Raw genomic sequence first — 13,183 nt, forward strand, 5'->3', positions numbered from 1 at the left:
TTTCAGCCCAGAAAGACTGGGTTTTCATCAGTTTAGTTGCTCTGCACCATGATTTGACTGCAGCTTTTCCTCAGGCTAATAATGCCTTAAAAACAGAAAACTTGCCCAGTGCCGGTGCTTCCCTGATGGCACAATGGTTAAGAATCCACCTCCCAATGCAAGGGACACGGGTTCGAGCCCTGGTCCGGGAAGATCTTACTTGCCACGGAGCAACTAAGCTCGTATGCCACAACCACTGAGCCTGCGCTCTAGAGCCTGCGAGCCACAACTACCGGGCAAGCCCACGTGCCTAGAGCCTGCGCTCTGCAACAAGAGTAGCCCCCACTTGTCGCAACTAGAGAAAGCCCGCGTGCAGCAATGAAGACCCAACACAGCCAAAAATAAATAAATAATAAAATTACAAAAAAAAAGAAGTTTCAATTCTTCTCCAAAATCTGCCAACTTTTGTTCACTTTCCAGAACCTTCAGGGAGTTGTTGTTTGTGTTTTGTTCAGAGTTTACAGTTGTTATCTATAGAGTGGTCAGTCTGTTAAGACCTCACTCTGCCGTACCAGAGTCCAAACTCTTTAACACTACTTTTTTTAAGAGTAATCTTTTAATTTTGAAATAATTTTAGATTTTCAGAAAAGTTGCAAAGATTGAGTACAGAGAATCCCTGTATACCTCACACCTAGTTTTAGTTTCCTCTAATGTTATCCTCTTACATTATCATGGCACATTTGTCAAACTAAGAAACCAATATTGGTGCCTTACCATTAACTAAACTATTGACTATTCAGATTTCACCAGCTTTTCCATTAATGTCCTTTTTCTATTCTAGGATGCATTCGAGGATTCCACATAGCATTTAGTTATTATGTCTCCTTAGTGACCTTTTTTGTGTCTTTTCCTGGTTGTTTTTTTTTCTGACCTTGACAATTTTGAGGCTTACTGGTCAGGTAACCCCACAGAACATCCCTCAATTTGGGCTTGTCTGATATTTTTCTCAGGATTAGACTGGGGTTATGGGTTTGGGGGAGAAATACCACAGAAGTGAATTGCTCCTCATTACATTCTATCAAAGCATAGATGATACTCACACATCACTAGTGATGTTAATCATTCAGTTAAAGTACTATACTTTTTGAGGAATTACAGTGTATGCAAAACTTGTTTCTACATTTTCCCTTCTTCTTAAAAAAGTTTTATGGAAACTCCTTGATTAAAGACGTCATGTAGTCCCATCCCTCACTTGAAATCGCTTCCTTTCAGCTGTAAACTCTAAGATTAAACAATAGGAATTGATAATATCTAGAGAAGTCTGTCATGGAAAAGAAGATATGCAGAGAATGATACAAATACATGTTTCTTCCAAATAAGTTCTTAATATCTTATGGTAGGCCAATAGTGCATAATAGAATTTAATGACATGCCTTTCCTTTATTAGAAGATTAACAGCTTAAAACATTTAGTTATCTGGCTTTAGGATGGTGCCTGAGGAGTCTGATGGTAGTGAGAAGAGAAGTAGAAAGAAAAATGTGTGCATGAAATAAAGACCAGCTCTTTTAAGTGTAAAACAAATATTGGACTTGAGGGTGCAATCATTCAGAATCATAAGTTTGAGTTTTGGTATGCTCACTCTGAACTGAAAAGTGCCAATCAGCACGTTCAGATAAGAGCACAAAGATTCTCTATTTGTACATTCTCCAACTCCATCCCAGCCAAGGAATGAGTCTTAGGAAACTGACTTTCACTCCTTGAGTCATAAATTTGCTTTTGATTGTCACATCTCTATAGATAGCAAATTAGAACATGATGTACAGTTTAGGAAGCACATTATTTCATGACATTAAATTTATTTCTATAATTAAAAACTAGTTTTTAAGAAATTTGGGAGTGTAAACCAGTTATTCAAGCTTAATTGGGGTATTTTATAAAATTTGTTTCAGTAAAAGGTCTGTTTCAGTGGTTTAAAAAGCCAACTTGAAAGCTCAATATACAAAGAAAATACCTAAACATGAGGGAAGGGGATGTTGGAGAGGGGGGGACCTAGAGCTCTGACCACTCTATTCCTCTTCCATGGTCTTTGAGGTGTTTCAGTAGCCCCTTTAAAAATCACAGCTTAAACCAAGGTAAATGATTCCAAGAGTTCTCAATATTTACCATTACATTTCACATATTTTAATAAAAAACTCTTTGGGAGAAACATAAGGCATATAGGTGTCTTTATTGGGGGTGTGCCAAAAGATGAGTTATTGGCTTCAGAATACAAATGAACTTATTGGCAAAACAGAATAGGTCAATCAGAATAAAATATTTTTCTTTAAAAAATTAGGGGAACAAAACTGAATTAACTTTTTTTCTCTCCATCCTAGAAATTACATAGCTGACTGTATTTCACAGTAGCTAACCCATGTGAATACAGGACAAGCTATGGTTCTCACCTGAAAGTGGCCACGAAGTTCACTGTGGGCCAGCCTAAGACAAAGGATTTCAGGGCGTTGGTGTTGCCTTCTCCCACTTCATCCACACAGCTTGCCGTCCACATGTCACTTAATTTTATTTTATTTTTTATCTTAAAGTTGTTGTTATATCTAGAAAGATAAAAACCAGACAGGATTTTTTGTTATTCTGTTTCTTAAATTTTATGAGAACTTCTATACTTGTGATAAGAGGACAGTTTTCACTAATCATGGGCAAAGAACGTTTTATTCATTTTTCTTACCTTCAGTGCCTACCACAGTAAATTGTAATGTTTGGCTACCTTAGCCCAAAAAGGCCATTGAAACATTTGATGTATTGGTCCTCATGCCTGCATTTATGGCAGCAAATAGCCATAAACTGGCAACTTTATTTTTCTATACGTTGAGCATTGCATTTGGATCAAAAACCTAATTTTAAACTTACTGCTGTTATAAAAAATTAATTCTTTTATTATTTACAATTTGCTTATTTCCAAAAATATTTGAGTGGTGGAATAAAAGATAAAACATAAACATTATTTATTAAAATATTTATAAAAATTTCACTTTATATGCACTAAAAATATAAACTGGAATTAATTAGAGAAATTTACAATGCATTTCCAACTGAGTGGTTATGATTTTCTAGTCTTTAGAAGCAAAGATTATTTTAAATTTCCTTTTTAAACCATTTCCCCTTATATTTTGGCTAAAATTGAAAAAGCTGTAGCCTAAAAATAGACCCTAAACTAAGCTGAAAAAAAAAAAAAGATGCCAGGAAGTATTATATTTAAGTAGAGTTGATACAATTAATATTTATCTCTGGGTACAGAGAAGGTGATTTACTTTTAAGCTGGCAATGAAATTGCTTTTTGACAATTTCTATCTAATCCCCCTTACAACCCTGATATTGACACTATCCTATCTCTTGACCTAGTTTACAGATTTAATGCTCATAATGGACCTGAGATTTAAAGAGTTAGAAGGCACTGGTAAGGATAAAGAGAATGCCCAGGGAAACCTTGGTACTTCCTATCATTCAGAGCCATTTATGGAAACATTAAAAGCTAAAATGAAATCAAAGATGCTTCATATGGAAGTATCCCTAAAACTCCTCATGGAACATTTAAAGCTAAAATTCTTCAGTAGGATTTATAAAATGTAAAGGGATTTTTCAGGAACTATACATGAAGAATAATCTAGATTCAAAGGCTCATCTATGCTTCCTGTAGGGCACACAATATAAGTACAATAGAAAAGTGCCTTGAGGCACAATGCCTTCATTCTATATTTCATTTCAGTATTTTTCACCCTATTGTTATAAATCATTCAATTTTTTAAAAAGTAAAATCCTACTTCTTTTTTTTTCTTTTAAAAATCTTATTTCTTGATGGCAGCTATCTAGGTAATATAAAACTGAAACTATGAATCTTTTCCAAGGAAAAGTATGTTTCCATATCTGTTTTCATACATTTTGAGTTTTTTAATGCAGGCCTCTCTTTATATTAGATACTTCAAATACCATGTGGGAACTTGTATACCTATTGATTTGGAAAAAGCCATTCCAACGATTCCTTCCCTAGATCAATAAAGTACCAAGATTTCCACCTCATTATATAAAAAACAAGGAACTGTCCAAAAGTGTAAACAATACTTCCATTCTAATGGCCAATATTTATTGAGAACTTACCATTTGCCAGTCACTGTTAACACTTTACACAAATTGTTAAGTTTAATCCTCAAACATTTTAGAGGTGAGGAAATGTTGTCACAGGGAGGTTAAGTAATTTGCCAAAAGTCAAACAGCTTAACTAGCAGAGCTAGAATCCGAACCTGAGCAGGGTTGACTCTTGAGCTTGTTTATGCTCATAACCATTAGGTATCTATAAAAAGCCCTGGATATAGCCATTCTTACAAAGCACCTGGAGGTGACTTTGTATCCATGAAGTTTCCTTCAGCTTTACTATCTTAAGACTTACTTTTTCAAATCTCCTTACCTACAAGGCTTTCTGATGGGACTGTTTATTATGGAAGTAGGGGAGAAATCTCATGAACATTTATGTCCATAAAGCTAGAGGTACTAGTTTAAAAATATTTAAAACAAGTATTCCAATAAAGCTTTATATTAAGATGGATATTATTAGGGTCAGTGTGTATCTTCGGATTTTTCACTCTCAATTTCTAACAGTATTAGACTATTCCAATGGAAATTTAAAAGTATGAATTCCAGTGAACCGTTGAAATACACAGGATTCTAGAGAGATTTCCCTTCATTCTAAGATGGAGATGGTCTATTAAATACGTTTTGGGGTACAGAATATGGTATATTCCACAAGTATCTGATGGTAATTCTACTGGTAATGAATTAATAATCAGAACTTTTTTTCTCCTCATCTTTTTGACCTACACAGAATTCATCATTACTTCCCTATTTGTTTAGGAAATAAAATATGAGAATAGTGATGGCTTAAGAGGGTATGAAATAACTACTTTCATTTCCTTTTAGTAAATTCCAAATAGGTGCTCTATGGCTATTAACAGAGATAATATCAGCTTCTTTCTAAATACTCTGAAGCTCATAAACATTGTTTTTAAAAAATGTAAAGCCCTAATTCTATAGGAAAAATAACTTTTAATTCAGCTTTCTAATGAATATCAAAAGTGGTCCCTAAGGTCGCATCCAGCTTTAATACTTGCTCTAATTCAGTATGGAAAAGAACGACAATAAACTCAAAACAATTTTAGGCAAACATTGTCAACATTCAGCATAAAATGGAGCAAATAAAATACCTTAGCCAAAGAAAGAAAGACTTTGGGCTTTCATTGTTCTTCTTTATCTAACTCCTTTAGATGGTAGGTTAGGTTGTTTATTTGAGATTTTCCTTGTTTCCTGAGGAAGGCCTGTATTGCTATAAACTTCCCTCTCAGAACCACTCTAGCTGCATATCATAAACTCTGAAGTGTTCTGTTTCCACTTTCATCTGTCTCAAGGTATTTTCTGATTTCTTCTTTGATTTTTTCATTGACCCATTGGTTTTTTTGTAGCATGTTGTTTAGTCTCCACATGTTTGTGACTTTCCCATTTTTCTTTTTGTAATTGATTTCCAGTTTCATACAGTTGTGATTGGAAGATGCTTGATATAATTTCTACCCTGTTAAATTTGATGACACGTTGTTTTCTGGCCTAGTATGTGATCCATCCTGGAGAATGTTCCATGTACACTTGAAAAGAATGTGTATTCTGCTGGGTTTGGTTGGAGCATGCTGTAGCTATTAAGTCCACCTGGTCTATTATGCCATTTAAGAACACTGTTGCCTTAATGATTTTCTGTCTGGATGATCTGTTCATTGATGTAAGTGGGGTGCTCACATCCCCTACTATTATTGTATTATTGTCAGTTTCTCCCTTTTAACATTTTCTCTCTTTTAACATTTGCGTGATATATTTAGATGCTCCTGTACTGGGTGCATGTATGTCAATGAGTATAATACCTCTTCTTGTATTGATCCCTTTATCCCTACCTAATGCCCATCTTTGTCTTTTGTTATCGCCTTTGTTCTAAAGTCTACTTTATCTGATATGAGTATTGCTACTCCAGCTTTCTTGTCTTTTCCATTTGCATGAGATATCTTTTTCCATCCCCTCACTTTCAGGCTGTATGTGTCTTTAGCTGTGAAGTAAGTCTCCTGTAGGCAGTATATAGATGGATCTTGGACTTTTTAATACAATCAATGTTTTTTGACGTATTTTTTTCCAATGACATTTAAAGTGATTATTGATAGGTACTCTTATTGCCACTTTGTTACTGGTTTTCTGGTGTTTTTGTTTTCCTCTCTGTTCCTTTTTTTCTTCTGTTTCCTTTTTTCTTGTGGTTTGATGATTTTCTTTAGTGGAATGTTTGTGTTCCTTTCTTTTTAGTTTTCGTGTATCTATTGTAGGTTTTTTTATTTGTGATTACCATGGGGTTCATATATGTTGACGTATATCTACTTGTTTTAAACTGATAGTCATTTAAGTTCAAACACATTCTAAAAAAATCTACATTTTTTCTTCTTTCCCCCATATTTTGTGTTTTTGATGTCCTATTTCACAAGTTCATATTTATCCCTTAACTGTTTATTTTAGTTATAGTTGATTTTTACAATTTTTGTCCTTTAGACTTCATAATATCTTATTTATGTCATTGATCCACAGCCTTTACTGTATATTTTCCTTTATTAGTTGTATGTTTCCTTTTCTGTAATTTGTTACTTCTTGTTGTAGCCTTTTCTTTTCTACTAAGAGAAGACCCTTTAACATGTTTTAGGGTCAAGTTAGTACTGATGAGCTCTTTTAGTTCTTGCTTGTCTGAGAAGTTTTTTATCTGTCCTTCAATTCTGAATGAAAACCTTGCTGGGTAGAGTAACCTAGGTTGTAGGTTTTTCCCTCTCAGCACTTTTAATATATCATGCCATTCTGTTCTGGCCTGCAAAGTTTCTGTAGAAAAATCAGCTGATTGCCTTACGTGACACTTTGTTTTTCCCTTGCTGCCTTTAGAAGTCTATCTTTAACTTTTGCCATTTTAATGTGGTATGTCTTGGTGTGGGTCTCTTTGGTTTCATCTTGTTTGGGACTCTCTATGGTTCCTGCACCTAGTTATCTGTTTCCTTCTTCAGGTTTGGGAAATTTTCAGCCATAATTTCCACAAATACCTTTTTGGCCCGTTTCTCTCTCTCTTCTCCTCTGGAACCAGTATAATACAAATATTAGTATGCTTGATGTGGTCCTACAGTTTCTTTTTGATTAGTGATTTTCATTATTCTATCTTCTAGATCACTTATGCATTCTTTTGTATCATCTAGTCTGTTAATTCCTTCTAGAGTGTTTTTCATTTCAGTTATTGTATTCTTAAGCTCTGACAGGTACTTTTTATATTTTCTAGTTCCTTGTCAAAATTCTCACTGTGTTCATCTATTCTTTTCCCAAGTTCAATTAGCTTTTTTATTACTATTACTTTGAACTCTTTATCTGATAAGTTATTTATCTGTTTCATTCGTTGTTTTTTCAGGGTTTTTTTCTTGTTCTTTTGTTTGAAACAAATTCCTCTTTCTTCTCATTTCGTTTAACTTTCTCTGTCTCTATGAAATTAGGTGAATACTTACCTATCCCAGTCTTGAAGCAGTGTCCTTGTGTGGGAGTATTCCTATTCAAGTATGTGTGTTCTCAGTGGCTTTGGTGGGAGAGCTGGATCTGAATTGAGCGTGGGTCATATCTTCCCCCAGGGTGTGTTGGCAGCTATCACCTTGGTGAGAGGTAGGGCTGGAGACAGAGGCCTAGAGCCAGAGCCAGGTGTAAACTAGAGCTTCTCTTATGTTCAGTAGCTATCACCACCCTATTTGTGGCAGGGTCAGGTCCATACTGTTGGAGCAGAAGCCCTGAGGGTCAGATATGAGCTGGTTCTGTTCCTCTAAGTATGCACTCTCCCCTCTCCCAGCCATGGTACCTTCACCCCAGAGGGGAGTAGCGATGCAGCAAGAGGGATTTGGAGCAGGCACCTGGTGCAGCTAGGGCGCACACTGGGACGGCTCCAGCATGTCAGTCAGAGCTTCAGACAGCTCCTGATCTGCTGCCCTCTGTGAATGCCAGCAATAAACATCTTTGCCGCATTTAACTGCAGTGCTGGGTCTGAGCTGGCTCCATCCCCTGCAAGTGCTCACTTGCCTCGGCAACAGTAACCTTCATCTTAGTTGGTAATTGCGCCAGAGTTAGAGGCGAGGCTGGGGTGTTCACTATTGTCAAAGCCCTGGGCAGTTTTAATCTGCTTCCTCTGCCTTGTTTTGGGAGTAAGCAAGAGTGTGTCCATTTCTTCATGGGTGGAGTCTCGGTTTCTTACAGCCCTCCTGTCAGTCAGTGGTTTTCAAACCAACTAAGGGGACTTGTCTTCCTAGTGCTGGCTGGGGTGTCCAATACGTGGTTCAAACCCCTCCCTCCCCAGGGAGGATCTGCAAGCCCATGATATCTCCCTCCTCTTCTCTGTCCCTTCCTAGGGATGTGAGTCTTGACCTGATTGCTTATCCTCCCTTCCTTCCTGACTCCCTGTGGATCTTTCTTTACAGCCTTGGTTGCCGAAGAGTCTTTCTGCCAGTCTCCAGTTTGTTTTCAGTGAGAATTTATTTTCATGTAGATGTACTTTTGATGTGTTTGTGGAGGGAGGTGAGCTCAGCACCCTCTTACTCCACAATCTTGATCTCCTCCCCCACCCACATCTTATTTGTGACATGGCATAACTTAGGTGTGAGGGTACAGATAGCAGAAAAAAGTTTACTATTCTCTAGTGACAAAAAATCTCTTTGATGAGATTGGATTTGTTAAACTACTCTTTTATGATGTTTCATAAACAGTGAGAATGGGGGATAGAGCAAGTTGTAACTATCGTGTTCTAGGTTGGATGATAACTGCACTGGCATTTAGTGTTGAGCGAAAAGTGAATTCTTTCGGTTACCTCTAAAGTATATTCCAAATAGTCTCCGTCCTTCCTGTAACTGCCATTTCCCCAGATAAAGTCTTCATTATATCTCATCAGGACTACTACAATAACCTCCTGTCCAGTCTCCTTGCTTCTACTCTTTTCTGTCCTCTAATCCATTACCTATCATAGCCAGAACAATATTTTTAAAATATGTACATTATTCTACTCCCGTAATTAAAACCATTTGGAATAAAATCCAAACTCCTATCATAGCCTTTGTGGTACCCATCCTCCAAGATGGCTCCCAATGATCCCAGCTTCCTAATACTCACACTCTTCTGTAGTTCCCTTCCAATTGTACCAAGGTTGATCTGTGTGGCCAATAGCCTACATCAGAAATGATGGTATGCTACTTTCAAAATTAGGTTATAAAAGACTGCAGCTTCTATTTTAGGTGTTCTCTCCCTTTAATACTCTCTTCCTCACTCTCTTGGATCTTTCACTTTGAAGGAAACAATACCATGTTACAAGCAGCCCTGTGGAGAAACTTACATGGAGAAGAACTCTGGAAAGCAGCCATTGTGGAACTGAGGCCTGCCAGGATCCACATAAGTGATCTGGGAAGTTTCAAGATTCTCTCCAGTTAAGCTCTGAGATGACTATAACCCTGGTTCAACAGCTTGACTGCAACCTCATGAGGGCCCCTGAGGCAGAACCACTAGCTAAGCCATTCCCAGATTCCTGACTCAGAGAAAATGTATAAGACGTTTGTAATCATAAACTGTTATGTTTTGGGGTAATCTGTTATACAGCAATAGATAATTAATAGATAATTAATGCAGCCCACAAAGGTCCTGATAACTTGATCCTTGTCTATTTCTCCAATCTCAATTTATATTACTCTCTTCCTGCTTATTATGCTGGCCTTCTTTTAACTCCTCCAAAGGGCCAAACTTTCCCTACCACCCTTGTACCTGCTGTTCCCTCTGCCTAGAATACCCATCTTCCTAATATCTGAATGGCTAGTTGTTTTTCATTCTTCATTGATTTTTTTCCCCCCGACTATACCTACCTAACATATATCCCATATTTCACTTCACCGTATTTTCTTCACAGCATTAAGAACAATTTGTCATTTCTCCCTACACACATTAGAATGAAAGCATCAAAAAGCAGGGACTGTACCCATCACATTCTTCACCGTATCCCCTTTATTTATTCAGAGCATGGCACAGAGTGGGACTTAAATGAACACTTGTTGAATGAATAAATAATTGCAACATCTTTTCAAAACCAAATCAAAACAAAACAAACATAAAACTCACTTCAGATATTAGTATGGTAACAGAGGCCAGATATTCTTACAGTGAACATTGAATAGAAAGGTTACCTTTGTTGGTGGAAATGCAATTTTATGATAACCAGGAGACAGTGTCCAGTATACCTACTTGATTTTGGCCACGATAAACAGATCATTGAACAGGAAAAGATGTCGCTCCTGCCTCTGCAGACCTCTTTTCAGTTCTACCCGGCCATCAATTAACAGAGTCCTATTGGAGCACAAAAATGATGACAGAAATGCACATGTGTCCACGTTAGCAGAAGGACTTTCCCTGTAACAGATCAAACACCACAGATCTTTAGTCAAATGATCAAATATAGGATTGAGTTTCTACAAAAAATTATAGGTTAAATTTGGTCAAGAAATATAAAGCTCTATAATTTTTTTAATGCAATGGCATAGTTTTCTAACAGGTCCCTCAGTCTGTCTCCACATGGTAGCCCTTAATATTTTATTATAAAATTTTTTAAACAAAAAGCAAAATTAAAAGTTTTATAATAAACATATGTATATCCCAAACTAGATTCTACCATTAAAATTCTACTGTACTTGCTTTATCAGATACCTATCTAACTCTCTCTCAATTAACCCATTCTATTTTTGACATTTCAGTAAAAACTGCATACAGCAGTACATTTCCCCCTAAATACTTCAGCATGCATATCATGTACAATGAAATGCACAATTCTTAGATGTATATTTTCTGAGTTTTGACAAATGTATTCACTTGTGTAATTTAAACCCTTATCAAGATATAGAACATTATTATCACTCCAAAAAATTTCCTCTTATCCCTTTTCAGTTGTTATATTAATTAGATGAAGACGGCCTCTTTGTATTGGCTCAAGTTGTTTATCTCTTTGTTGCAGGCTGAGATCCATTAGCTCCAAAGTCTGCTGGAACTAAACTAACATTTTTATACACCCAATTATTTAAAAAATAACCCAAAACAAGCAGATTTTTAACCATTTTATAGCTTGCCTGCTTTGTATACTCCACAAAACTACACCCACACCTGCTAGCCATTGATAAGACAGAGCCTTGTGGTTATAAGACCCAAGTCACTACTACCTTTGGAGCTCTCTGACCCAGACTCCCCACCGTGCTACTGAGCAACATCATTTAGACATGTAATCTCCAGAGCCACCCACTCCAATCTCCTTCACCTCAGGAATTCCCTTGCCCTCCTCCTTTTTTGGATGGTGGTCCTTTGGCCATAAACCTCTAGATTGTCTCATGCTGTAAGGGACTTCCTTTCTTATGCAAACCTGTCCAAGGGTCATAGTTTTTTCATTGATCAGACCCCAAGTCCCTCAAATTCCTTACAACAGTCAATCCCTACTCCATCAACCCCAAGGCAACCATTATTATGATTTTTTTCCTCACTGAAGATTAGTTTTGCCTATTCTAGAATTTCATATTAACAAAACCTTAGTATGTACTCTTTTCGTGTAAGATATTTCTTACTCAGCATGTTTTTGTTACGTTTACTAGTAATCCATTCCTTTATATTGATGAACAGTATTCCACTGTATAAATATATCAATTTGCTTATTTATACTCCTACTGATGGACACGTGGGCTCTCTCTAGTTTTTAGCTATTATGAATAAAACTGCTATTAAACTTCTATTGGTCTTTTTTATGACCTATGTTTACATTTTTCTTGGAGAAATATCTCACAGTGGAACTGCTGGGTCACAGTATAGGTGTTATGTTTATTTTTAGAAAAAAACTACCAGTAAGTTTTCCAAAGTGGTTGTACCAATTTATATTTTCAACAATAGTGCAGGATAATTCTAGTTACTTCACAACTGTGTCAACATTTGCATTATCAATCTTTTAAATTTTGGCCATTCTAGTGGATATATAGTAGCGTCTCATTAAGATTTTAATTTGCATTTCTCTGATGACTAATAATGTTGAACACATGTTCTTATTGGTTATTTGTATATATTAATTTGTGAATTGTCTCCAAATATTTTGCCTACTTAAAAAGATTGTGTTATGTATCTTTTTATTATTGAGTTGTAGGAATTTTTTTATATATCCTGGATCTATCTATCTATCTATCTCCTGATATACATATATACAAACACATATACACATATACACATACACACCTATATGCATATACATATACATATATATACACATATATATATCCTCTGTCAAATGTTTTGCAAATATTTTCTCCCAGTCTGTGATTTGCCTGTACATTTTCTTAAAACTTAAAAAGTTTTTAATTTTGATGAAGTCTAATTTATCATTTTTAAAATGGTATTTGTTTTCTGTGTCCTTTCTAAGAAATCTTTGCCTACCCCTAAGTCATGAAGATACTCTCCTATGTTTTCCACTAAACTCTGTATGATTTTAGTTTTTACATCTAAGTCTATGATCTATCTAAAATTAATTTTGGTTTATGGCATAAGGTAGGTGTTAAGCTTCATTTTGTTTTTCTATACGAATACCATATTGTTCCAGCACCATATGCACAAAAGGATTTCCTTTCCTCAGTGGATTGCTTTGGTACCTTTGTTGAAAATCACATGACTGTAGACCATGGGTCTATTTCTAGGCTGTCTATTCTGTTTCACTGATCTTTTTAAGAATTAATCTATGCCAGAACCACACTGCCTTATTATTCTATCTTTACAGTAAATCATGAAATTAGGTAGTATAAATCTACCAACTTTTTCTTTTTTAAAATTGCTTTGGATAATCTAAGTCTCCTATATTCACATACACATTTTTGAGATTAACGAAGATGAAGAACACAGGAGAGAAAACACATTGTGGCTGGGGAAGAAGAGATGAGTGCAGCTTCAAATGTACTGAGTGTGAAATTACCAGGGGACTAGGTGCCATGGGGAGATAAGGCAGGCAGCCAGCACTTAAAAGAGATGTCATATCTGTTATCATACAAAGACAGTTGCATAAAAATACTATGGG

General features: G+C 36.1%; 1 protein-coding gene across 5 annotated transcripts in view; it reads right to left on the bottom strand.

The window, feature by feature from the left end:
- The window catches only part of ARHGAP20 (Rho GTPase activating protein 20), a 138,144-nt gene that overhangs the window by 49,730 nt on the left and 75,231 nt on the right, over positions 1-13,183 (bottom strand). For 4 of the 5 annotated variants that reach the window (XM_068556246.1, XM_068556242.1, XM_068556244.1 and 1 more), the window contains exons 3-4: positions 10,339-10,503; positions 2,424-2,573 (exon numbers count right to left, since the gene is read on the bottom strand). In XM_068556246.1, the coding sequence (XP_068412347.1) occupies positions 2,424-2,573; positions 10,339-10,503 (315 nt within the window). The remainder of the gene's footprint in view (positions 1-2,423; positions 2,574-10,338; positions 10,504-13,183) is intronic. The other variant, XM_068556243.1, reaches the window with a different exon arrangement.

Source organism: Eschrichtius robustus, chromosome 11, assembly GCF_028021215.1.
Source record: "Eschrichtius robustus isolate mEscRob2 chromosome 11, mEscRob2.pri, whole genome shotgun sequence".
Taxonomy (NCBI): Eukaryota; Metazoa; Chordata; class Mammalia; order Artiodactyla; family Eschrichtiidae; genus Eschrichtius; species Eschrichtius robustus.